General features: G+C 38.8%; 1 protein-coding gene across 1 annotated transcript in view; it reads right to left on the reverse strand.

The window, feature by feature from the left end:
* Window positions 1–26,864, reverse strand: part of LOC139935758 (serine/threonine-protein phosphatase with EF-hands pef-1-like) — a 111,864-nt gene that overhangs the window by 45,721 nt on the left and 39,279 nt on the right. Inside the window, exon 4 of the mRNA XM_071930323.1 lies at window positions 5,682–5,809. Coding sequence (XP_071786424.1) covers window positions 5,682–5,809 — 128 coding nt within the window. The remainder of the gene's footprint in view (window positions 1–5,681; window positions 5,810–26,864) is intronic.

A 26,864-nucleotide genomic window follows, 5' to 3' on the forward strand; every position in this document is an offset into this window, starting at 1 on the left:
CGAAGGTTGCCAACAGAACCACCACAGCTCCCAAGAGATTTTACCACAAGGTGCCACTGTCAACCAAAGCTTCAAGAATGACAGTAATATTAATAATAAATCATTCTTGTAAAGAATGTTCTGTAATTTTCACACAAAGTAAAGCCTCCTCTATTGACCCCTTGCACGCACGTCACACGCGGCGACTGTGCCACGCTCACCATTTTGGTTGGAATTAGGTTTATGTGTAAATGCTGCGTCGCCTAAAATGCGCACGTCACTGATTAACGCACAGTGACATTGCCCACCAATATGACGCATCCAAGATTATTCGAAGATGATGTCCGGTGAATTGGGTCAATTGGCCTGGAATTACACACAGGCCAGTCAAGAAGCCCATGGCCTTCATTGCCCCTGGTTTTGGCCTTGGTGCCCCTTCAAAAGTTTCCATTGACTTTAAGACTTTCCAAATTTTTTTTCCAATTTTGCCCTTTGCAAAATGAAAATGGCCTCAGCCTTTCAAAACTCCAGTCCTACTTCTAAAAAACACTCTTATTTTGGCTGCTTCCTGTCAGTGACTTTGTGTATTATATTTCCATCAAAGCTTTGTATTGTACAATAGACGTATCTTTATTGTGACATATTTTGTGCTCTGAAGTCTCATTGATAAATCTACCCATTGTTCATTTGAGTGTTCCATTGTCCTACATACTGTAATTGTCTGCAATGACTTAATCATGTTCTATATACAGTGCCTTTCCAAGGATTAACACATTCACTATGCCACAATATCTAATTAAATTAGCATTTTCTCTGAAAGAGACTTTACTATGACAGCATCCCCAACTTAAAGACTAGGGCCCTCAGAAAGCCGTTTATAAACAGAAAATTGTGCTCCGGAAATTGTCTTTGCTTTTGGAACATTTTAGAAGGCCACTGGGCTGCAATGCAGACCACATAGTTATATATAGCGAGGATATCCATCAAGTCTTAATGCTCAATTATTATTATTATTATTTTTAAATACAAGTTTGCCCCAAACAAGGCTAAAAGCCACTCTAGGTAAGGGGCTACAAGAAGAACACAATTAAACATGAAAAATTACTCAGGAGAGCTGAAGGCAGGAATTGGTATTCCTCTTAAAACAGTCTAGATTGTAGGATGGGGGAAACATCCACAGGCAAGGAGTTCCAAAGAGATGCAGTACGCGGAATAAAGCTGTTGGAATGACTCTTTGTTCTATGTATCTCAACAAATCAAGACTGTATGGGTGAGAAGAAGAAGAAAGTTTGGTTTCACGCTCAAACACCCTAATAGCAGGAACTAGGTCAGACACACTGGTGGAACATTTACCATGAAAATATCTGTAGAAAAGACAGAGGCTGGCTACAGACCTACGGTGGGAAAGAGGTTGTCACGTTGACCCCAATATAAACTAGCAAAATAATGTATAGCAACATATCAAAACAGCATTAAATACAACAACTATAAATAAAAAACAGTATCTGAAACTAAGGCAAACTATTGTATCTGGAAGAGATGGGTTTTGAGAGCAAGTTTGAAATCCTTAAGGGCGGATATGCTATGTACTCTGAGTGGGACCTGATTCCAAAGGTATGGTCCAGCATGAGAATATTGCCCCTGGTCTTCAAAAGTTTCCTATTATATTGACTTTAAGGGAAGTGCCCTTTGCTAAATAAAAATGGCCTTGCCTTTTTAACATGTTCAAAGATGAAAAACCACGCCTTGTAAGGGCCAGCATGAGAAAAGGATCTATCCCCAAAAACTGCATCCTAGGAAGGCGACTAAATAATAACGAAGAATTGGATGATCAAAGGCGTCAAACTCTAGGATTGTACATGTAGTATCCATGTTGTTGTTTGTTGATTGGCGCCTCTATAAAAGACATTTCCCGCCTCCAAAGACTTCAAAACCAGATGTGATAGGCCAATACTTCAGATGACAAAACACTTCCACACCTTCACCACTGCCAACACAATTACACTGGCTCTAAATATAGCGCTACAAATCAATAAACCACAGTGCTCCTGATATTGCTCCAGATTATAGCTCACTACTCAAGGTCTATACTGGATACTCAACTGAAAATAATTTGTCAGCACTCAAAGACATCTCGATACTCAACTGAAAATTTACTTGGACCCCAATTTTAAGTACTCGTGGTCCAGTATCACTTTCCTTTCCACTTTCCAAAACATGCGCTCATTCAAAAAGGATTTAGGGTTTTTTTTAAAGTCACCTGGAAATATAATTTTTATTCTTTCAAACATTAGAGTATATGCTTACGAACAATAAAACAATTTTTTTAGTAATTGTTCGTCACGATTTATATGTTTAAAAAATATATAAAGTTGTTTGGGGGGCCGACTCCGCCTACCCCTTTTGTGACGTCAATCGAGGCAGACTTTGCCTGCAATGCATATAGTAAACACACGTGCAAAGTACATGTACGTCCAAGTCGTGAGTTCAGCAGCAATACACCTGGTCGGCATTGCCGGACAAAAACAAAAAAATTTTTTTTTTTAAACGTACAAACTCACGAATTGGTCCGTACATGTCCTTTGCAATTGTGTTTACTCTACGCATTACAGGCAAAGTCTGCCTCGATTGACGTCACGAACAGCACCCTCTCGGGTCGGGTCTACTCTTAAATTTGTAAATAACTTAAGAACTGATTTTTTAAAACCTTAGTTAACTGTTTATTCACATTCCACTCATCAAAACACATACATTAGTGACAAAAGCTTTATTTTGAAAAAATACCACTTCCAGGTGACTTTAAAGTGAAGTACATCTTATAACACTCAGTGATTCAAGTACTCGGTACAAATGCTTGGTTGTTAGACTTGGTACTCAGATATCAAAATACTTGGTACTTGACGGCCCGAGTACTAGTACTCAAGTACTATTCCACTAGTACTCAGCAGTACTTGCACTTTGTAAGTATGTACTGGAAGCTCTGGAATACAACACTGCTTACTCAATCATTGTATCCATAACTAAAAGTGCTCTAACATGCAAGTGCTACTCGACCTGTACTCTTTGACTTGCCCGGCAACCTAGTAAAGAAGAGTTTCGCCCACCGCTGTTTTCACTTGCATTTGGCAACCAGGCGACCGCTAACTTCAAACCCTTAGCCTTGCCCAGCGGACAAGAACAGAAGCGTTTCGCCCACCGCTGTTTTTATTCGCATTTGTCAACCGGGAGAGCGCTAGTTTCAAACCCTTAGACTTGCCCGGCGGACTACTAATAAAGAAGGGTTTCGCCCACCGCTGTTTTCACTCGCATTTTGCAACCGGGCGACCACTAATTTCAAACCTTTTGACTTGCCCAGCGGGCTAGTAAAGAAGGGCTTAGCCTGGCGCTGTTTTTAATTGCATTTGGCAACGGGGCGACTGCTAATTTTGAACACTTTGACTTGCCCGGCGGACTAGTAAAGAAGAATTTCGCCTGCCACTGTCTTCACTCGCATTTGGAGACCGGGCATCTCAAAGCGGGTGTCGTGGCCGAGCGGATAAGAGCACCGAAGTCAAGCTCTGGTGACCTGTTCAGCAGAGTGTGGGTTTGAATCCCGGATGAGACACTTGTGTCCCTGAGCAAGACACTTAACTACAATTGCTTCTCTCCAGCCGGGGGTAAATGGGTACCTGTGAGGGCAGAGATGGTTTTTGGGTTTGATTTAGCAGAATAGCGCATTTTGCAAAAGGCTGTATATACTCCCCAGGATGCTGAGATGGTTTAAGAAAATGATTTAAGGCCCAGTGACATCAGTGACCAGGGGTAATAATTTGAAGCGCGTTAGGATGCCCTTCGGCTGTGCAAAAGCGCTATAATAATAACTGAATATTATTATATTTATTTCTAACCCTGAAACGGCCTACTTCATTAAAGCCATTGGACCCTTTCGGTTCAGAAAAAAAAAAAAAAGTTCACAGATTTACACATAATTTACAGGGTTTACAGAAGGTAATGGTGAAAAACTTCTCATGAAATATTAGTCCATGAAATGCTTTACTTTTTGAGAAAACGGTAAAATAGTATAAATTCTCGTTAGCGAGAATAACGGATTTGTTAAAACACATATCATGACATGGCGAAAAACAGGAGTGGGTTTTCCCGTTATTTTCTCCCGACTCCGATGTCCGATTGAGCCTAAATTTCCACAGGATTAATATTTTATATATAAGTTGCGATACACGAAGTGTGGTACTTGGACAATACTGTTTATTGAAAGTGTATAATGGCTTTAAAGCATGGTAATCTCAATGCTGAATCATTTATTACTAGCCGAGCGATCCCCTAATAGTTTCCTGTATAATGCAAGATATTATTGATAAACTGCATGCCGCCGTGACGCTGCTTCATTACACAAGACTTTCTCTTTCGGTTTAATTTTCCGATGGTGAAACGCTAACCTTGGTCCATTTCTAATGAACATGAGTATTGACGAGTAGAACAACACGTATGCATGTGTGAAAGCTTCAAGCCAAACGTGGCTACAATTTAATTAAGTCTGTCCGATAACATAATATACTGCTCGTTGCGATGATAAAAGACCTTTCAAAATGGTAATGCAATTTTGTTTTACTTCCATAAATATAAACTAATGCACTTAAGCCAAACAAAAAACAGTTTTCATGTTAAAGTTTGTATAGACTTCTTTCTTATTAAGATTCAGGGCCAAGTTCATAGAGCAGCTAAAAGGCACAGGACACTATTGGTAATTACTCAAAATAATTGCTAGCATAAAAACTTACTTGGTAACGAGCAATGGAGAGCTGTTGATAGTATAAAACAATGATAGAAACGGCTCCCTCTGAAGTAAAGTAGTTTTTGAGAAAGAGGTAATTTCTCACAAAAATATTACAACTTCAGGCATGAAGCCTTTTATCAGGCATCTGTGCAACAAGGGTGTTTTTTGTTTGTTTGTTTACTACTCTGTTGCAACTTCAATGACCAATTGAGTAAAAATTTTCACAGGTTTGTTATTTTATGCATATGTTGATATACACCAAGTGAGAAGACTGGTCTTTGCAGTTACCATTGTGTCCTGGGGTTGATTTCACAATGAGTTGGGACTTGTCTTATCTCGAGAGTCTTAAGTTTTACATGCTACAGTGCAAGGCTGGGACTCGTCCTAAGTCCTAAGACTAATCTTAAGTTAGGAAGAGTTTTGTGAAATGGACGGTTGTGCCTTTAAGCAGCTCTATGACATTGGGACCTGGTCATGAACAGGCAAATATTAGGAGCTAAAAGCCCTGTGGTTTTGTGAAACGTCACCACAGAAAGTGCTAACGAATTCAAACTCTGGTGTTTCTGATCAGCAGAATGTGGGTTTGAATCTCCAGCCATGACACTTGTGTCCTTGAGCAAGACCTTTACCATTGCTTCGTCCTTCGGATGGGACATAAAGCTGTTGGTCCCATGTGTTGTGTAACGCATGTAAAAGAACCCAGTGCACTTATTGAAAAGAGTAGGGGTTTGCCCCGGTGTTCCTGGCTGTGGCTGCTGTATGCGCCGTAGCACCTTGTAAACCCTTAGGAGGTGCTAAATAATTGGGTCTCAGAATTCATGACTGTAATAACATATCTTTCTGAAAGTTTGTATATACTCAGCGCTGAAAATTGTTTGGTAGATACGTGCGCTGTATAAGTCTTTGATATTACTACGTATACACGTACCTTGAGTTGATCTTGCTCTCCAGAATATTCTATACTCTGAAAGATGTTCCACGTACATCGTCGTCTTGCTTCTAACCTTGCCTGATAGCGACGATACCATCGTTGGATTAATAACGCTGCTTTCAAAGCTGCAATCAAATCAAACAAAGAACACAAGTTAATTCCATTGGACAAAATCATCAAGAAAGAGACAACAGAAGTCACCTGTGAAACATTTCAATCGAAAATAGTTTCTACTTATTTAAACTTGTTTACAAAACAAAAAAATAGTATTTTCAGCAAGAATGGTAAAACAGTCCACTTCTTAAAGCCATTAGACACTTTCGGTAAACAGTATTGTCTAAAGGCCCACACTTCGTGTATCACAACTTATATATAAAATAACAAACCTGTGAAAATTTAGGCTCAATCGGTCATCAGAGTCGGGAGAAAATAACGGGGAAAACCCACCCTTGTATCCGCGCATTTCGCCGTGTCATGACATGTGTTTTAAACAAGTCCGTAATTCTTGCTATCAAGAATTGATAATTGTTTTAATGTTTTCTCAAAAAGTAAAGCATTTCATGGAATAATATTTCAAGAGAAGTCTTTCACCATTACCTCCTGTAAACCCTGTAAGTCATTTGTAAATCTGTGAACTTTTGTTTTGTTTTCTGTTCCGAAAGTATATAATGGCTTTAGTAGACCCCTTGCATGTGACGTCACACGCTCAAAAAAGGCACTCTCACTCTGGGGTCGAAAATCGCCCTCACTGGGGTCAAATGATTGAACGACAGCTGTTCTTTGTGCATAAAAACGTGCACGTTATCTCAGTGTCCCTGTAGCTCTGTGCAAGGAGTCTATAGCACTGTGACAGCGAGGGGTCGAAATTAAGTGTATCTTCAAGGTGGTCAGTAGGGCTAGTAACTCAGAATTTTTAGTACCCCTGATGAGATTTTGGCAGCCCGAAAAACACTTTATGTGCTGAGTCATGGCACAAATTGGTCACCGAAAGTATTTCATTTTACAATACCACCGGCACGGTTAATTTTTGTGTGTGATGTTGATTTTTGCATTATATTTCCACTAGCCCGTCGGCCTATCAAACTGGAAAAATGTGTATCCTATCTGTAAATCTGGTAGTCCCAGGCTAGCGGGCTAGTGGCAATTTCGACCCCTGGTACAACCAACTACATTGAGAACATCATTCAAACGGATACAGTGACAATTTCCAAAATGTTTATCTTTGGAGATTCAATTTAGTTCAACATACTTTTATTGGTTTCCAATCAATGGAGCCATTTCAGACGCAATAACCTCACAGGCGCTCACTACCATTAGCATGCGGAAAACAAGGAGGCTTTTAATAGATGTTAAATTTTGCATCGGGGATAAAGATAAAAGATCTTTATCCCCGATGCAAAATTTAAAATCTATTATATTGTTGCAGTACCCGCTGCAAAAACATAGGATTCGAACTGCCTCTAGCTGCCGGGCAACTTCGGTAGTCTAGTTGGTAAGACACTGCTCTAGAATTGCAAGGGTCGTGGGTTCGAATCCCACCCGAGTAACATGCCTGTGATATTTTTTCACAGGACTCAGGAAAGTACTCAGTATACAGTGCTAACACACATCGGTGTATGGGTAAAAACCAAAATTAATATTCTTTATCCCCGATGCAAAATTTAACATCTATTATATCGTTGCGGCACCCGCTGCCAAAACATAGGATTCGAACTGCCTCTAGCTGCTGGGCAACCTCGGTAGTCTAGTTGGTAAGACACTGCTCTAGAAGGAGGCTTTTGGATAAAAATTACACCATTTCATTCTTTGGTGGTGGAGGGGGGGGGGTCATTACCAAAATATGACCACACCTTTAAAGTATGAACAAAAGCAAGAAACAAAAGCAAGATACAATACAAATCAGAAATATAATTAGTGACCATAATTAATAAGGCAAGTTTATGTAAGTATCACAGATGAGGAGCGGCTGCAAAAGGAAAAAAAGACAGACAAAAAGTACAACTGTTGAAGTACAGATTAAACATCAGTTCATGTAGACTTGAACTCTTTTTTTACGCGCCGAGCTTCAAATCATGCATACAGTACACCACACCCAGGGTTTTTTATAGCTGAGGCTTGCTACGATTTCATGGCTCAGTTTACCAGGGGATTCTGTGGTTACGGTTCTCTGTGAAGCGTGTAATTCTAGGGATCGTATTCATAGAATTCCATGGTAACCAGCCCTATGAAATTGGACCCCACTGTATGCTTAAATTTAATCAATACAGAATCGTTTGTTGCTAACATGGATTAATTAGGTCGCCAGCCAAGGTGCCTTGTCGTTTAATCTGTCTGATAACTGGTTCACTTCTCCTTTGTGCCAGGTTGCAATTAAAAGTGATTCTGCTTTACCATTATTTACAGGGTTAAAGGAACACGTTGCCTTTGATCCGTCGAGTTGGTCTTTGAAAAGCGTTTGTAACAGTTGTTATAAAATGCATATGGTTAGAAAGATTATTTAAAAGTAGAATACAATGATCCACACAAATTTGCCTCAAAATTGTGTGGTTTTCCTTTTACTGTGCGAACTAACACAGTCGACCATTTATGGGAATCAAATTTAACTCCCATAAATGGCCGACAGTGTTAGTTGACGAGGTAAAAGGAAAACCACGCAATTTTGAGTAATACTTGTGTGGATCATTATATTCTACTTTTAAAATATCTTTCTAATCATATGCATTTTATAACAAACGGTTACAAACGCTTTTCAAAGACCAACTCGACCGATCCAAGGCAAAGTGTTCCTTTAACTCTGAATTTCAATACCAGGACCCCACTCTGTGGATCTGCTTATCAAGAGGAAAAGAGTCTGCACAAATGGAAGCAGGGAATTCCGCAGAGCATCAAGCATATTTCGCAGCTGAACTGTGGAATGGCACATCAGAGTCTATTAAGAAAGCAGTCACGATTGAGCAATTCAAATTCCCCTTAAAACAGATCTATTCATCATTTTATCAATAATTTTTCTTCTGTTGGTCTTTTAATAGTATCTTACCCTTTTCTTTTCTTTACATTACTGTACTTTTATGTCTTGCTTAATTCTTCAGTAGTTTTATGAAGTATGATGTAAATATCCTCTTGTTACTGCTTGTAGTTTACGGATTGTTTGGAAAGAAGAGTGAAATCATAACACAACCCACCCCCCGCCCTCCCACCACTCATCCAACACCCTTCCCTCTCTCCAGTCCAAATTTTTGTTTAAAACACAGACACGCCTCCAATGGTTTCAGAATAGCCTGTCCCATATAAGTGCTCTTCATTTTACAATGATTGCGTCTTAACTATTACAGATATCTGAAACATTGTGAGTATGTACCGGTTTTACTTTTTCTGTTTGTCTTAAGGGCCTTACATACACTATTAAAGTTGTTTGATGCAGCCATGTCCTGGGAAAATATCAATCAGAACATTGCTTCCCTATTCACAAAATTTCTCTGCAGGCTACGTGTATGATTTCACTCTTCTTTTCCAAATATCCTCTTGTTACTTCTTGTAGTTTACGGATTACTGTACTATAAAGTAAAATTTATTTCCTCAGTATAGTTTTAATTAATATAGTTTTAATTAATGCATTGTGCATTTTTAACTTCTTACTTTTACTGTTTGTGTGAAGCGCCTTGGGGGCCTTTTTATTGCTGTTATAAATAAGCGCTACTCCCACAAGTGCCAATTATTTGTTTATGGTGAGCAGTGTTAGGAAATCGGACCTTTCCATTCTGTTTTATAAACACTGCATTCACATGAACCTCTCAGTTTTTGTCATAGGGCTATTAAAACTGTGTAAACTTTACACGCATACTACGCCGCCGTGTACATGTAAAAAGTGATTTACAGTTGTATTTCTGAGCATTGGGGGAGAGTCCTAGCCTCGTCGAAGCAATTTGTTGATTGGTAGGCCTGGAGCGTATCTTTAACGTTCGTACGTGGTGGGATTTTGACAGAAAGCAAAGTCTAAGATTACCGATGCTCATAAATCGCAAAAAGGTTTCCATTTAATTTTAAAGTCAAATTTACTGAGTGGCCATTAAACCTGAAAATTTGTATCAGTGAAAGGTTGATTATTGATAACAATAGCTTTTTATGTTTGAGGAATTAAAGCTGCCCTGTCTTAAGAAATGTTGATGCCCTGAAATCTTAGGAATTATTGCTGCCCCCCAAGTTTTAGGAATTATTGCTGCCCTCAACTTTAGGAATTATTGCTGCCCTTAAGTAAGTATGCAGCGATAACGAGAGCGATAACGATAACGACGCAAAGAGAAGGCATTGGTTGAATTGCTTCGCACAGAATTGGCCCAAGCTTATTCAACCAATCGACGACGTGCATTGACACGTTTTTTGTTCTCGTTCTCGTTATCGAGGCCTGTGTGACCAGGCCTTTAAGAATTATTGCTTCCCTCAAGTCTTAGGAACTATTGCTGCCCTCATAATCGAACTGGGCCTCCAGCTTTTTTTATTCAGCAGTTTACATATCAGTGCATAGAGTGATTTATTATCGATTGAAGATTGTTCATTTAGCTAATGGACAACTTGTTAAAGGCAGTGGACACTATTGGTAATTACTCAAAAAAATGATAAGCACAAAACCTCATTTGGTGATGAGTAATGGGGAGAGGTTGATGGTAAAAAACATTGTGAGAAATGGCTCCCTCTGAAGTGCCATAGTTTTCAAGAAAGAAGCAATTTTCCATGAATTTGATTTTGAGACCTCAAGTTTAGAACTTGAGGTCTCGAAATCAACCATCTAAACGCACACAACTTCGTGTGACAAGGGTGTTTTTTTCTTCCATTATTATCTCGCAAGTTCGATGACCGATTGAGCTAAAATTTTCACAGGTTTGTTATTTTATGCACATGTTGAGATACACCAACTGTGAAGGCTAGTCTTTGACAATTACCAATAGTGTCTACTGCCTTTAAGCCACTAGTTTTTCTTTTACTTGCACGAGCAGCCTACATGTACCTGCATCTGTATAAATACACCTTATTTGACGTATTTCTGCGAGCTTTTTTACCGACATGTTCCCGCGGCCTGCTTACTTTTGCACTTCATAGAACGATATTAGTCACATGTGAGGCTTGTACTCATATAGGAAGAAGAAGAAGAACTAGCTGATGTTAGTGACAGATGACGTGTGCAGGATTTATGTGATTTTCAGCGAGGGCTATTTCAATTGCATTTGTTGCTGCCCATGGTTACGCTCAGACAGTTGAGGACGTATGGGGGGAGGCGATCGATAAATTCCTCATCCGACTGACCTTTATCAAATTAGTCCGATGACGACCTTCAGATTTCGCAGGAACTTAAGATAAAAGAAAATCCATATTTAAACACAGCCTTTTCAAGTGGAGCTTCGACTTGCTCACCACCTTTGATGCAGTCTATATTGGGATCGGAGTGTACAGTATACAGCTTTGTGGTAAATTTGTTGTCCAGGCTGTGGTGTCAAACATTGCACGACGTGATTTACAAAGAAGAATAAATCAATTGAACCCACAGCTCTTCTCAAAATTGGATTATGGATTTTAATCTGACGCTCAATGTCAAAAGTCAGGCCTGGTGTTAAGAATCAATTGCCCCTGGGTCCAATTTCATAAAGCCTGTAAGCACAGAAACTTGATAAGCACAAAAAGTGTTGCTTAAAAAAAAAGGGGGTTACACGCCAAAATTACATTGAGTTTACATATACGCTTTATAGGTATCCAACAGCCAACAAAAACAGGCGAGCCCATGTCTGGTTAAAATGATTTGTTGACTTTCATTCACAAGAAAATAAGAAAAGACAATCAGGTCCTGTCAGTAGTGACACATTTCATTTATGTGCAAGTAGCATTTTTAAGTCGAAGTGGGTTTACATAAAAAAAAGTTTTTAGGAATCTGTCTTCACTCCCAATGCTGGAACTCTGTACCAAATCACATTAGCAACATCAACTCATCTCGACTGGCAAGTCTAAATTAACAAACACAATATTTGGTATGGTGCTTAATATCCACATAAAGTGAAATAACCAAACATGGGATGCAAGAAAAATCAAATGATAATTTTGGGGATTTGAACCCAAGACCCCTGACATTCCAGGCAGATGCTCTACCAACTAAGCTTAATATCGAAGTCATATATAGCGCACGTATCTACGAAATGAGGTACTCAAGGCGCTGAGTATATACAAACTTTCAGAAAGATAGGTTATTGCAGTGTTGAATTCTGAGACCCTATTATTTAGCACCTTACAAGGTGCTACGGCGCATACAGCAGCCACAGCCAGGAACACGGGGGCGAACCCCTTCTCTTTTTGATAAGTGTACTGGGTTCTTTTACATGCGTTACACAACACATGGGACCAACGGCTTTACGTCCCATCCGAAGTACAGAGCAATGGTTAAGTGTCTTGATTTAAAGGACACAAGTGTCACGGCTGGGGATTCGAACCCACACTCTGCTGATCAGAAACACCAGAGTTTGAATTCGGTGCTCTTAAGCTATGAAGCACTCCCTCAGGTTTTCCGTAAGAAGTAGTCTAAATTAAAAAAACTCATATAGCTAATCTCAATCAATGGAAGGGAACGATTTCATTCCCCAATTTGGCATACTAAACATTTTGACTAACCAAATGATGATTTTTGAGTAGCAACTGACACATTTTACATAGCATTTTGCTCTGCTATACAAGGGAAATCGTTCTCCGATTGGAAAATGCGCTTTGAAAGTCTCACTAGTTATTCTGCAGAAAAGACACAACAGCAGGAAAGAAACAGCAAATTACAGAAAGGCCCACGTCAGCAGTTGATACTTCAATTTGTGTAGACAGTAACTCCTTTGACTCAACTAAGCCCTAACGATGACGCCCAATGTTTGGACAACCATTAAGGCTCGACTAAAGCTGTTTAGGCTGTTTGCTTTTGAGTGTCCACTATGCCCAGGCTAATCAAAATTGACATTTCAACCACTCAAAACATACTTCGCTTTCATCTAGTCCAACATGCAATTACTTCAGGCCAGGGAACAAAAATTATTGAGTGTATGTGTCCAATCTGTCCATTAAACAAAGCTGTACCAATTTATTTATTTTGTTCATAAAGCAAACAATGATGTTCAGCAAATGCAGAATTAAAAAAAAAGCTTCACAAATGTACAACTATAGTTGATATATCTCACTTCTTTTCAAGAGAGAGGATTATTTCATCTTTGCACATGTTTTAACCTAGCAGTTTATTGTTTACAGAGGGGCTCTGAGATCAAATTCATTACCTCATGCAGGGTAAATTTGAAATACAGTTTGGTTGAACAAAGACAAACTTTACTAGAGTGGGATTTAAACCTGTAACCTCCAGATAAACGTGCCGGCGCTCTACACAAATCTTGCTTACAATGGGAGTTAAGTTCAGGATTCCAGCGAAAAATGTCAGATTAACCTCCCTACTACATAGCTTATGGCCAAGTAGCCTTGATCAAGGCTGTTGACGTACTGTTCCCCGGCCCGGTTCGCGGCACACGCATGCAGTGCATACACAATGTACATTACCATACATTGTACAGCGAGAACAGTAGAGCGTAGTCGTGGGAACGGTCGTGTCTTTGTATTTTCAACCTCATACACGTGGCTCAAACATCAGCCTTGATGGGTTTGTAAAGCTTTATCGGAATTCCGATAAAAGGGTATTCATGATGTGGGCGTGTCATTCTAAACATTGGCCAATCACAGGCGCGATTGAGAATGACGTATTACTGCTAGCAATCATGCCACGTCCATGTGTGTGTACGCTGTACGCTAGCTGTATATGTACATGTACTGTACTACGTGCTTTTTATAGCAGTGTCGGGAGCGTGGTGTATATTAGCTGTGATTGTAAGGTGTCTGAATGCGCTGCCGGACGGGTGAGCCGGACGGGTGAGCCGGACATGACTCGCCCGGTCGGTAATGGTGTTGAACAACTTCGAACAACTTCCGTTGTCTTGCGTTTCATTATAACACGAGGACTAGCATCATAATTACAACGTAGCTGGTAGATTTGTCCCTGAATTGGAAGCTGCTGTACTATAAGTGTAACGTTGTAGTGTAGTACTAGTAGTATGGCAAGAGTTAGTTTATGAAATTGAACTTTATTTGTAGTTGTTGTTCAGCCACACGCCATCTTCTACCGTCTGTCGACAACACATATTTTCGATCCCCAACTTTGATTTACCGCGAGAAACGTAATGAATAATATGTGTCTACATTAAGACAAAATAAACAGCTGGGTTTCTTATCTCATCTGGTCTGTGTTTGTGCTTCAAGGGGATGGGGTGTGGTGTACTGTCATATGCCCAACACCTAAGAATTTTTACCAAGTAGCCATCTTGCCGGAAACCCATGACACGTACCTGGATACTTTTTTAACCTTTCTCAAACACATTTCACATGGTCTAATTTTCTTCCTTCTATTTCTAAACCCATGATTGCATTAAACGCGGTTGTTATATTTTGTTGAAAGTTTCTGTAGTTGTGTTGCAAATTATACACCACTGATTTCCAGCGACTTACAGTTTGGTTTTACTAGTAGGGATTTCTCTCTCGCCCGCCGCCATTATTGCAACTATACTACAGCCACTGCTTGTTTACAATTACGTCGACGAGCACATGTGTGCGAGTGCTTGCAGAACAACGTTGTGATTGACATCGCAGCGAGAGTTTATAGGTCAACCAACAACCAATGAGAACGGGTTGTTAATAAACATTAGCATAATGAGCTCCGCCCTAAATTTTGGCAGTTACAAAACCATCAAGGCGCTACTTAGGAGGTACCAATGTACCGTAAGTGTACCGTATACAGATGGTACATGTACATGTACAGTATGTATGTGTACATACGCTGTACACGTATTATATGCACTGTGTTATGTATGGGGGTGCGCTGGCGGAATTCAGTGATGGGGACTTGGATTTTGCAGATCGCGGCTGGCTGTAGCGCCTTGATCAAGGCTAATGGCCAAGGTTTCACTATGAATGCGTATTCACATTTTCCTCAAAAGAGAACAATGGTGCTTATATCATGAGACTTTTGTCGTCGAACATTTATCAAGTCAGGATTTCACCATGACATTAATCAGACCTACATGCTTCGTTTTTAAAAGAGCAAGGACACCAAGGCGTTTTATCCTTGGTAAAGGGCACCGTACAAAGAAATTGTAAATTTCTACTGGAGCATTTCAAGGGCGCCAAGGGAATAATTTACCAGGGGGCACGGAAGCCTTCGTTGCCTCAGTGCAGTATCAGGCCTGAACAATATTTTCAAAGCTATAAACAATTACCCTGAAAGCTCCAACAAATTCTAAAAAAAAAATACCACGCATGAAATATATCTTTGAATACTGTGCGAGTGGTTAAAGTACAGTTACACGTACTTTATTCAGTATTCCTATACCCCAGGTCATCAATTACAACTCGTTAAAGTGATTAGTTTTAGCCAAACATCTTTGTGTACTGCATTTTGTTTTCTGCTTCTCTTGAAAATGTCCATTACAGTGCCCTGCTTTGTCCATGAAGATGAACTTTTACTGTATAAGTTCATCGAGGGATGGTTTGCCTTAAAGGCAAAGTATACCTTCTTTTTTTTCTTTTCTTTTTTTTACCATTAGGTTGCTTTAAAGGCAGTAGACAATATCGGTAGTTACTCAAAATAATTATCAGCATAAAACCTCATTTGGTAATGAGTAACTGGGAGAGGTTGATAGTAAGAAACATTGTAAGAAACGGCTCCCTCTGAAGTGGCCTAGTTTTCGAGAAAGAAGAAATTTTCCACAAATTTGATTTGGAGACCTCAGATTTAGAATTTGAAGTCACGAAATCAAGCACCTGAAAGCACACTACTCCGTGTGACAAGGGTGATTTTTCTTTCATTAGTATCTCGCAACTTTGATGACCGATTGAGCTCAAATTTTCACAAAATCATGCATCTGAAAGCACACAACTTCGTGTGACAAGGGTGATTTTTCTTTCATTAGTATCTCGCAACTTCGACGACCGATTGAGCTCAAATTTTCACGATATCACGCATCTGAAAGCACACAACTCCGTGTGACAAGGGTGTTTTTCTTTCATTATTATCTCGCAACTTTGATGACAGATTTAGCTCAAATTTTCACAAGTTGGTTATTTTATGCATGTTGAGATACACCAAGTGAGAAGACTGGTCTTTGACAATTACCAATAGTGTCTAGTGTCTTTAAGACTGGCAAGTAATGTATGGATTTTCCCTAAGACCCCGACCTACATTGTACATCACTTGCAGTGATTAGTGGCTCTGAGGGGTCTGCGGCATTTACATGTACTGTTGGATCAGGAAGGGGTAAGTGGTTGTGCTTTCTCCATCCTACAATCTAGACTAACTTAAAGGCAGTGGACACTATTGGTAATTACTCAAAATAATTATCAGCATAAAACCTCATTTGGTAACGAGTAATTGGGAGAGGTTGATAGTATGAAACATTGTGAGAAACGGCTCCCTCTGAAGTGGCCTAGTTTTCGAGAAAGAAGTAATTTTCCACAAATTTGATTTGGAGACCTCAGATTTAGAATTTGAGGTCACGAAATCAAGCACCTGAAAGCACACAACTCCGTGTGACAAGGGTGATTTTCTTTGATTATTATCTTGCAACTTCGATGACAGATTTAGCTCAAATTTTCACAAGTTGGTTATTTTATGCATGTTGAGATACACCAAGTGAGAAGACTGGTCTTTGACTATTACCAATAGTGTCTAGTGTCTTTAGGACTGCTAAGTAATGTATGGATTTTCCCTAAGACCCCGACCTACATTGTACATCACTTGCAGTGATTAATGGCTCTGAGGGGTCTGCGGCATTTACATGTACTGTTGGATCAGGAAGGGGTAAGTGGTTGTGCTTTCTCCATCCTACAATCTAGACTAACTTAAAGGCAGTGGACACTATTGGTAATTACTCAAAATAATTATCAGCATAAAACCTCACTTGGTAAAGAGTAATGGGTAGCGGTTGATAGTATAAAGCATTGTGACAAACGGCTCACTCTGAAGTGGAGTAGTTTTTGAGAAAGAAGTAATTTTCCACAAATTTGATTTGGAGACGTCAGATTTAGAATTTGAAGTCACAAAATCAAGCACCTGAAAGCACACAACTCCATGTGACAAGGGTGTTTTTTCTTTCAATATTATCTCGCAACTCGAAGATTGAATATAATTGAGGTAACATGTGAAGAGCATCGAGGACGTGTAATTAGGCTTGCTGCTGTGTTTTGTTTTAACTGAAGATGATTAAGTTGTTGTAGACCCTTGCATTTTTTTTGTATACAAAAGTAATACAACTATGGAAGAACACTTGTAAGTAAAAAATAATTTAAAAAAATAATTTAAAAAAAAAGAGGAAATAGAATTAGCTATTGGAAAGTGATTAACAACCAAAAGGACCTATTATAATTAACCTCGAACCGCTGTCAATCCTTGCAAACGTTTTAAATTTCTAGCCATCTATGATCGCCACTCAGTGCACTAAAATCGAATGAACGTATCACGCTGTTTTGTTTAGGGTGTTGTATAAATCGTGAAGCTCACAGATTTACATAAAACTTACATGGTCTAACTGTCTATAGTGATGATGATAGTAGAAAACATCCCTTGAAATATTTCTGTCGGAAATTTCATATTTGATGAGAAGAACTAGTGTAATTTTGCATTTGGAGTTTATCGCTCAGTGAGCGTTTTATTCATTTTTGTTTTGGCGTTGATGCAATAATCAATTTTTCACTATTCTCTCGTGACCCAGATGGCGATCGATCTCAGGTTTGTTAGTTTATGTATATGGTGGATTACATAAAGTGCTTACTGCCAGCAACTGTTTGGTTGGCAAAAACCTATTCTGTAGTGTTCCTTTAATGGCCTGAATATTCGACCCTAGCAGAGTCTTTCTCGCAAAAAAAAACTTGATCATCTTGAGCTAAAACAAAACACAGCAGCGCACCTAATTACGCATTCTTGGCACTCTTCACATGTTACCTCAAATTTATGCAATCTTTACTGACTTCAAGGAAGACTCTGTGAGGGTCGATTTTTGCAATTAATGTAGAGGAAGATCTTTGTAGTTTTTAGAACTTTTGTTTGTTTTGTAACTAAAACAAATTGATTTGGGGTAGAGGTGATTGTAGGATGGCATCTTACATGTATAAGGTATAGGGAGGGTGACTTTTTCCCAAATTACAATTTGTAAAATGTGTACACAATAATAATATATAAACAAAATTGTACAAAATGTCAATTGTAAATACAAATGATCGTGATAGTCCGATAGAAAAAAAAAACAAGGAACTTATTGGAAGCACCTAAAGACTAACTAATTATGTTACAGTAAAAAAATGCATAACTTCCGTAGCAACAACTAGTTTGTTATTTGAAAATTCAAACTGGCCTCTTGTCATTTAAGGAATATTAAGTAAATTGTAGCTGAAACACAACTGGCGTAGAATGCAAGGGGGCATGGGTTACCCTTAATTGAATTGCAATTTTTATCAATCCCCTTAAAATTTGATGATGCCACATTAAAAATATGGTCTTTACATTTGTGTACAAATAATTCTCAGTTCATTCCTGAATTCTGATGATATTCAACAAAAAATAGCATTGAATTTTACCTGAGTGAGTTCCGCCAAAACTCATCTATAAAATATACAGACCTGTTTTTTTTTTTAATGCCAATGACGACATGTTCCAACTTTTCACTCAGATAGAATATCAAATAAAAATGGAAATTAACACCATTTATAGTGAAGTTTGAGACTTGTAATTTTTCGCCCCACTTTCAAGAGGAACCTAGATCTACATGTATTGAAAGATGAGTGCATCACAAATTGAATTTGACCTTGGAGCCACTCTTTAAAAGATCTTTGTTAAAGGCAGTGGACACTATTGGTAATTACCCAAAATAATTATCAGCATAAAACCTTTCTTGATTACGAGTAATGGGGAGAGGTTAACAGAATGAAACATTTCGAGAAATAGCTCACTCTGAAGTGACATGGTTTTCGAGAAAGAAGTAATTTTCCACGAATTTGATTTTGAGACCTCATAGCTTAGAATTTGAGGTCTCGAAATCAAGCATCAGAAAGCACACAACTTTGTGTGACAAGGGTATTTTTTCTTTCATTATTATCTCGCCACTTTGACGACCGATTGAGCTCAAATTTTCACAGGTTTGTTGTTTTATGCATATGTTGAGTAAAACAAACTGTGAAGACTAGTCTTTGACAATTACCAATAGTGTACACTGGCTTTAAACACCTCAAGGAATTCTATTTTGATAAACAAAATGATTTTGTTTGCACTAATCTCAACTGCTAACTCATGCCTACATTCAGCAGGACATTAATCACCTTTATTTCTCTTCTTTTTTTACATGTTATTTTATTATGTACAATGTGCTCACTTTATTTGCGAATTTACTACTTTTACAACCCTATCTGGGAACTCATTGCTTGTGTTATTCAAAATGTATTTATTTGACCGCAGTCTCGCGTGCTCCATCACAAAAGGTCAGTCCTTTTCTGGATGTCACCCCCATTCATACTGAATAGACTTTTCATGTGTGCTACATTTTGTATTGACCATTATTCCTTTTTATTTTTTTTTATGTATGATTGTATGAATGGAAATAATTAAAACAAACAAACAAACAAACTGTACACTATTTGTAGGGAGGGGGGATCAGAAGGCAGGCCCCTATTTGTTAATTTTCTTTGATACACAAAATATTCTTGATTGTTAGGGTTGAATAAAGAAATTGACTAGAGTGGGATTTGAACCAACGACCTCCGGATTAACGTGCCGACGCTGTACCAACTGAGCTATCTAGCCCTATATTGGTGGTGTCCCTATTTTGCCAACATCTTTGTTTGGGGGTAAAAAATATTCTTATGTCTTTATCCATTTGTAGACCACAGAGGCAACGAAGGTGACTGCCTCCATGTATTGCCCCATGGTCCTTGCATTGGTGCCCTTGAAATGCTTTCAGTAGAAATTTATAAGTTCCTTATAGGGTGCCCTTTGCCAAGGAGAAAATGCCTTGGTGCCCTTGCCCATTCAAAAACGAAGCATACAGGCCTCAACTTGCTACAAACCATAGAATATAAGATACAAAAAATTGCCTCATTACTTGACGTATTTTAAAAATTAGAAAATTTCAAGGCTTTTACACAAATTAAAACGCAGACATGTGCCTATTTCAAACCTTCCCGTAAACCATCAATATCTACAGCAAGCCTAATTGGTCAAAAATATACATTGATTTATTTTGTATCCCGCGGTGCTCCTTACATCCATAGTCTTCTTATTATTTCCTGGAAATATTAATATTTCCTCCATCATCATGATAAGCAGTCCGTCAGCATGGACATATTAAAGGCACTGGACACAATTGGTAATTACTCAAAATAATAACTAGCATAAAACCTTACTGGCCATGGTGATTAGTAATGGGGAGAGGTTGATAGTATAAAATATGATAAGAAACGGCTCCATCTGAAGTAGCACAGTTTTTGAGAAAGAGGTAATTTCTCATTTAAAATATTAGAAGACTTCAGCTGGAGTCTTTTATTATGCATTTTAAAGCATACAAATTTGTACAACAAGGTTGATTTTAAGAGATGTTAAATTTGCGTCAGGATAAAGAATATTGATTTTGGTTTTAACCCATATACCGATGTGTGTTAGCACTGTATACTCAGTACTTCCCCGAGTCCTGTGAAAACATATCACAGGCATGTTACTCAGGTTGTTTTTCTTTCATTATTCTCTCGCAAATTCGATGACCATATGAGCCAAAATTTTCACAGGTTTGTTATTTTATGCATATGTTGGGATACACCAAGTGACAAGACTGACCAGTCTTTGACAATTACCAAACGTGTCCACTGCCTTTAAGAGCTGCAAATTGTCAATGAATAATATTTGCATAATGTTTGTTTAGGTACAGAATAATTCAGGTGCAAAATACAAATGACATTTTTCTCAACACGTCAAAATGCACATCCAATTCTCACATAATAATAATTGCACGCGGATTGGCAGGTCCTTGGGGATGCCGTGTTTCGCATCATTACACGCGATGATCGCAAAATATCGGAAACGCCCGGGTTGCGTACACAGATCAGGGATAGTGATACGTATAGAATCTACTACGCAGTGGACACTAGCTCAATGAAGCTGATGTAATTGGTTCTGAATGCCCCGTGGAGCCTCGTGATTGTGTGACTAGTACGTGTATGATTGACATACAACTATCGAGTATAGCTATTCGTACGGCAATAAAATTGCCAAGCAATCACGTACAATGCAAGAAAGACAATCAAATGCTTTATATTAGTCTCTGTAAAGGCCTTGATATTATACACTCATTGAAATTACATCTGTAAAGGAATGGACTGAAATAGTACTCTGTACACGTTTGTCTTCTTTTAATGCCAATTTCATTGTCTTACTTTTTCCAAGAAACAATGAATTACGAGACCATCAATGCAAATGCTGATATTATTCTCTGTAAAGGCCTTGATATAAATACACTCTTTTGAAATCCGCATCCGCTCAGGAAGGGTCTCTGGACTGAAATAGCACCTTTTACATGCATATGTTTGTTTTCTTTTAGTGCAAATTTTCTTGTCTTCTCTTTTTAAAGAAACAATGCATTGTGAGACCATCTGCCACAAAAGACAATCAAATTCTTTATAGTATTCTTTGTGAAGACCTTGATGTTATGCACTTGTTTGAAATTCACTTCCGCAAAGAAATGTACTGAAATAGTACTTTTTACATGAACACGTTTCTTTTCTTTTTATATGCCAATTTTCTTGTCTTCTCTTTACAAAGAAACAATGCATTATGAGACCATCAATGCAAGTAAGACGATCAAATGCTATAGTGTTCCCAGTAAAGACCTCAATGTTACACTCTTTTGAAATTCACATCCGCTTAAGAATGGTCTGGACTGAAATAGTACTTTTTCCAAGCACACGTTAGTCTTCTTTGAGTGCCATTATTTTTCCCCTTCCTTTTCTCAAAGAAACAAGTTATTATGAGACCATATTTATGCCAGAAAAGACAATCAAATTCTTTATAGTATTCTCGGCAAAGTCCTTGATATACAATCTTTTTAAAAATCGCAAGTGCAAAGGAATGGACTGAAATATTACTTTTTACATGCACAGGTTAGACCATCTAAAAGGAAGAGTGTATTAAAAGTCACCTGGAAGTGGTATTTTTTCAAAGTAAAGCTTTTGTCACTAATATATGTGTTTTGATGAGTGGAATGTGAATAAACAGTTAACTAAGGTTTTTAAAAATCAGTTTTTATTTATGTTATGTTATTTACAAATTTAAGAGTAGACCCCGACCCGAGAGAGCGCTGTTTGTGACGTCAAACGAGGCAGACTTTGCCTGTAATGCGTAGAGTAAACACAATTGCAAAGTACATGTACTGACCAAGTCGTGAGTTTGTACATTTAAAACAATTGTTTTTTTCCGGCAATGCCGACCAGGTGTATTGCTGCTGAATGCAGAAAAACACTTTTTGAAATGTACCAACTCACGACTTGGACGTACATGTACTTTGCACGTGTGTTTACTATACGCATTGCAGGCAAAGTCTGCCTCGATTGACGTCACAAAAGGGGTAGGTGGAGTCAGCCCCCCAAACAACTTTATATATTTTTTAAACATATAAATCGTGACAAACAATTACTAAAAAAATTGTTTTATTGTTCGTAAGCACATACTCTTATGTTTGAAAGAAAAAAATTCTATTTCCAGGTGACTTTAAAACTACAACTGTCTTTAAAACCTGACAGCGCACAAAATGAAAATTCTATGTTTTTATGGAATATGGGTCTAAATTTGAGGCATCAAGCCTTTGTTTTTAAATGGAAGGTCATACTTTTGGTAATGACCCCAGGGCAAAAATGTGTAAAAAAAATTCAAAAGCCTACAATTATCTTCAAGTACGCGCTAATCCTCCAATCAGATTCGCAGAATGGAGTGGTGATAAAAACCTATATTGCACGGCCAATATCACTACCATGCGTATTGTGTGTTCTATGTCACGCGCCAAGTTTGCTTGCGGATAAATACGTTATCACACGCGCGCTCGTGGAAGTACAGAAAGTATAGCGCGTCTGCGTCCCATATCCAACTCGGCCTTCGTCGAGGTAAATTATAAAGAACCAGGCCTCGGCGGGTTTAAACCACTAGTTGAAAACCGATTCAACACACTTTGATTCCCATTCATAAATACCTTTTCGGTCAAAAACATCATCACTTTTTAGTCAAAAAGTAAAATAAATGCAAAAGTTATAATTGTTAAATGATTTCTTTCAACACAACACCCCTCCAGCTACGAAATGGTAAAGCCCTCCGCCGCCCTCGCATAAACAACTCCTTATAAGGGAATGCTGTGCGTGTCACGCGTATCGCTTGATGTGGCACAACTGTTTCAGCTGTTGCTCTCAACCAATAGGAATGAAGAAACTGTCTTATAAGAAGAGGTGCAAGGTCGCGTGTCACGCCCATGAATTAAACTTTTTACCGGTCATAAACAAAGGTTTATACACACCCACGTGACACGCTCTCCACCAATAGGAATAGCGAAACTGTCTGAGGTATTTATGAATGCTGATTTATAGGCCAGAGTTTCAATTAAGATACAATTTAAGTCACTTGTGAAAGTTTCAGCTGAAAATGAAAAAAAAAAAAAACCTGTCACAATATTTTCATTTAGTGAGGTGACAGCAAGTACTGACTGCTTCTTCTCGGGGTGCAGCATTTACAAACAGACACCTTGAGAAATTGAATCTCAAATCTGTTGTCATACGTTGGTTGATTTCTAATCAAAGGGCCCATTTCAAATAATTTCTTAAGATGCTTACTACTAATAATATAAGTTATCACACAAGCGCGAGTGGAATACGGAAAAATATAGCGCTTCTGTGTCCCATATCCAACGAGGCCTTCGTCTCGGTAAAATTATCAAGAACCAGGCCTCGTTGGAATTAAACCACTAGTTGAAAACCTCTTCACCACACATTGATTCCCTTATTACGGTGACAACAAAAACTAATGAGCCTAAACTGAGGTTTATTAAACACACTTTGTACTGTGCATGCTTGTACTGTGTATTGATTCATCTTGATTGCAATTTACTACTAACGGTTGAGTAGAATAGGTTTAGCAAACACAGTAAACAATTGTCAATATTTACTCTAATGGCTATTAATTTCACTACTGTTTAACTTCAGTGAATGTGTTTGTGTAGTACCTTACATTCCATACTGTATGTGGATTTCAATACAGGAATAAAAGAGTGGTACAAAGGTGAGTCCCTTGTCCCTTGGCCGCGACCCTTCAAGGTTTTAAGCAAAAGTTCAAGATCGAGTCGGCACTTTTTTTATTCACATTCATGAATGCCCTTTTTGTTGAAAAGCAAAAAAAAAAGTTGGAAAACCTATCAAAAATATGATGTAAATTTTAATTTCTTGTCAAGATCTTATGCTCTGTTTTGCGAAGCGTCAATGCAATCGGCGCTTAACAGCTTTGAGTACAAGCGCGCACTGTTAGTTGTACATTGATTACTTGCAGTGTTGTAGCCACGGTGGGCGGTGCTGGGCGGACCTCTCAATTTTTGCCCAGCACTCTGACAAAAATTACATTATGCTGCCCAGCACAGCTTTCAAATATTGTCCACTTTGCATTGGTCTGAGACACAGCTAATGATGAGGAGAATCAAATGCCACAGAGAAAGAACACAGTCAAAAGGCTATTCAACTTATTGCGTGGCCCCATAACATGAACAGTTTGAGATCATGGCCCCACTTCAGCAATAATGGCCCCATAATTAAACATGAATAATTTTGTTGATCCCCTTGCCCTTGCCCTTGGCAGACTTCCAACAAAATTGGACATATTGCCCACCACTACAATTGGTCTAGCTACAACCCTGATTACTTGTGTATTTTAGTGCCATGAAATCGTTCCCTGACAGGGACACAGATTTTGTGCAAACTGAACCCTGATATTGAGTAGCGAATGATAATTTTTTTAGTAGAAATTGACATATTTTGTTTAGTATTTTGCTCCGCTAAAAGGGAAATTGTTCTCTGCCTGTGTATGTACCAGCCTTGTGGCCAAATGGACATCAGCATTGTCCAAACATAAATCTGTGATCGTTTCTCTATGGTCCAAATAAACCTAGCATCTTCTGACACCTTTTCTCAATATAAAACAACCTTGTTCGTGCTACTTATGAACTGCCTATACATGTACGCCAGCCAATTACACCTCTCGCATCCTGTTTGTTTTACCCGCTCTTTGACTGGACACCGATATGGCATGTATGGACAGCTAACAAAAACATAAATCAAGACACCAGTGGGTAACATGGACTCGGTAAACAAACAGCATGGTACGTGTATTTGATTTTAGCGCACTGCCTGCCTGATGATAGTTTTAAAAATGAAACTTTTTGCAAGCCTGATGCTTAACACTTATAGTCTTGTTTATATCACACAAAAAATATCCTCAAAATGTCATTCATAAATACCCCAGACAGTTTCTCTACTCCTATTGGTGGAGAGCTCGTCACGTGGGGGTGTTTAAACCTTTGATAATGACCAGTTGGAGCTGTTTAAAACAAGCTGGCTTTCTATGTCGAGTGCGCAAGATTAAGCGCGCGCGTACACACAACCCAGGCGCATCAAAATCACACGGCTGCCGACCCTGCCGGCTTTAAATGGCGGTTGAAGAACTCGTCGATACCATTTTATTCCCTTATTTATCCAGGGTGGTTTAAAGAAAAGGGTATGGCAACGATATCTTGAACAACATTAAATCCGCGAGTTTCAATTAGTATTTTAATTGTCCTTTACATGAAATCGTTCCCTGACAGGGACACATATTTTGTGCAAATTGATTGCTGACATTGAGTAGTGCCAAATGATTATTTTTGAGTCGCAACTGACACATTCTGTGTTATATTTTGCTCTGCCATGTAAATGTAACTCATCGGCCTTGTGGCTTAAAGGATCATCAGGCGCACTGGACATGAATGAGCCTTCTCCAAATTAGCCTAGCATCTTCTGACACCTTTTCTCAATAAAAAACAACCTTGTTCGTGCTACTTATGAACTGCCTATACACACGTCAACCAATCACACCTCTCACATCCTATTTGTTTTACGTGCTCTTTGACTTGACACCATTATGGACAGCTAATATAGAGTTAATCAGGACACCGTTGGGTACATGTAACAGGGACTCGGTAAACAAAACAGCGCAATACGTGTATTGGATTTTAGCGCACTGAGCAACGATGGATAAAAAATGAAACTGTTTGCAAGCAATGACAGGATGTCAAAGTAGATTACAAAATTAAACATTGACAAGGTGTGTGGTTGACCAATTTATATTGTACACTGCACATCCAAAACGTGTGGTTGGAAAGGCTTAGTGTGACAATCAGGGTTGTGAAAAAAATGTGCAGCTTTGACTGCATTAAACACAGTATTCTCTCATCCACTGGTCATTCCAGCTAAAGACCTGCCAAAAAATTCCAGCTAAAGTCCTGCAAAAATTCCAGCTAAAGACCTGCCAACATTCCAGCTGAGGACCTACAAAAGTCTCTGCTAAGCACCACTCAAATTCCAGCTAAGCACCACTCAACTTTCCAGCTTAGAAGGAGCAGGCAACATTCATGAATGCTAACTAAGGACCTGTCAAATTTTCCACTAAGCACCACTCAAAATTCCAGCTAAGCACCACTCAAAATTCCAGCTAAGCACCACTCAACTTTCCAGCTTAGAAGGAGCAGGCAACATTCATGAATGCTAACTAAGGACCTGTCAAATTTTCCACTAAGCACCACTCAAAATTCCAGCTAAGCACCACTCAGAAATCCAGCTAAGAAGGAGCAGTCAACATTCCTGCTACGGACCAGTCAAAATTTGAGCTAAGGACCAGCCAAACTTTCTGATAAAGCACCACCTGACCACTCAAAATTCCAGCTAAGCACTGCTTAAATTTCAAGCTTAGAAGGAGCAGTCAAAATTCCTGCTGAGGGCCAGTCAAAATTCCAGCTCAGTACCTGCCAATTTTCC

This window comes from Asterias amurensis, chromosome 4, assembly GCF_032118995.1.
Source record: "Asterias amurensis chromosome 4, ASM3211899v1".
In the NCBI taxonomy this organism is placed as follows: domain Eukaryota; kingdom Metazoa; phylum Echinodermata; class Asteroidea; order Forcipulatida; family Asteriidae; genus Asterias; species Asterias amurensis.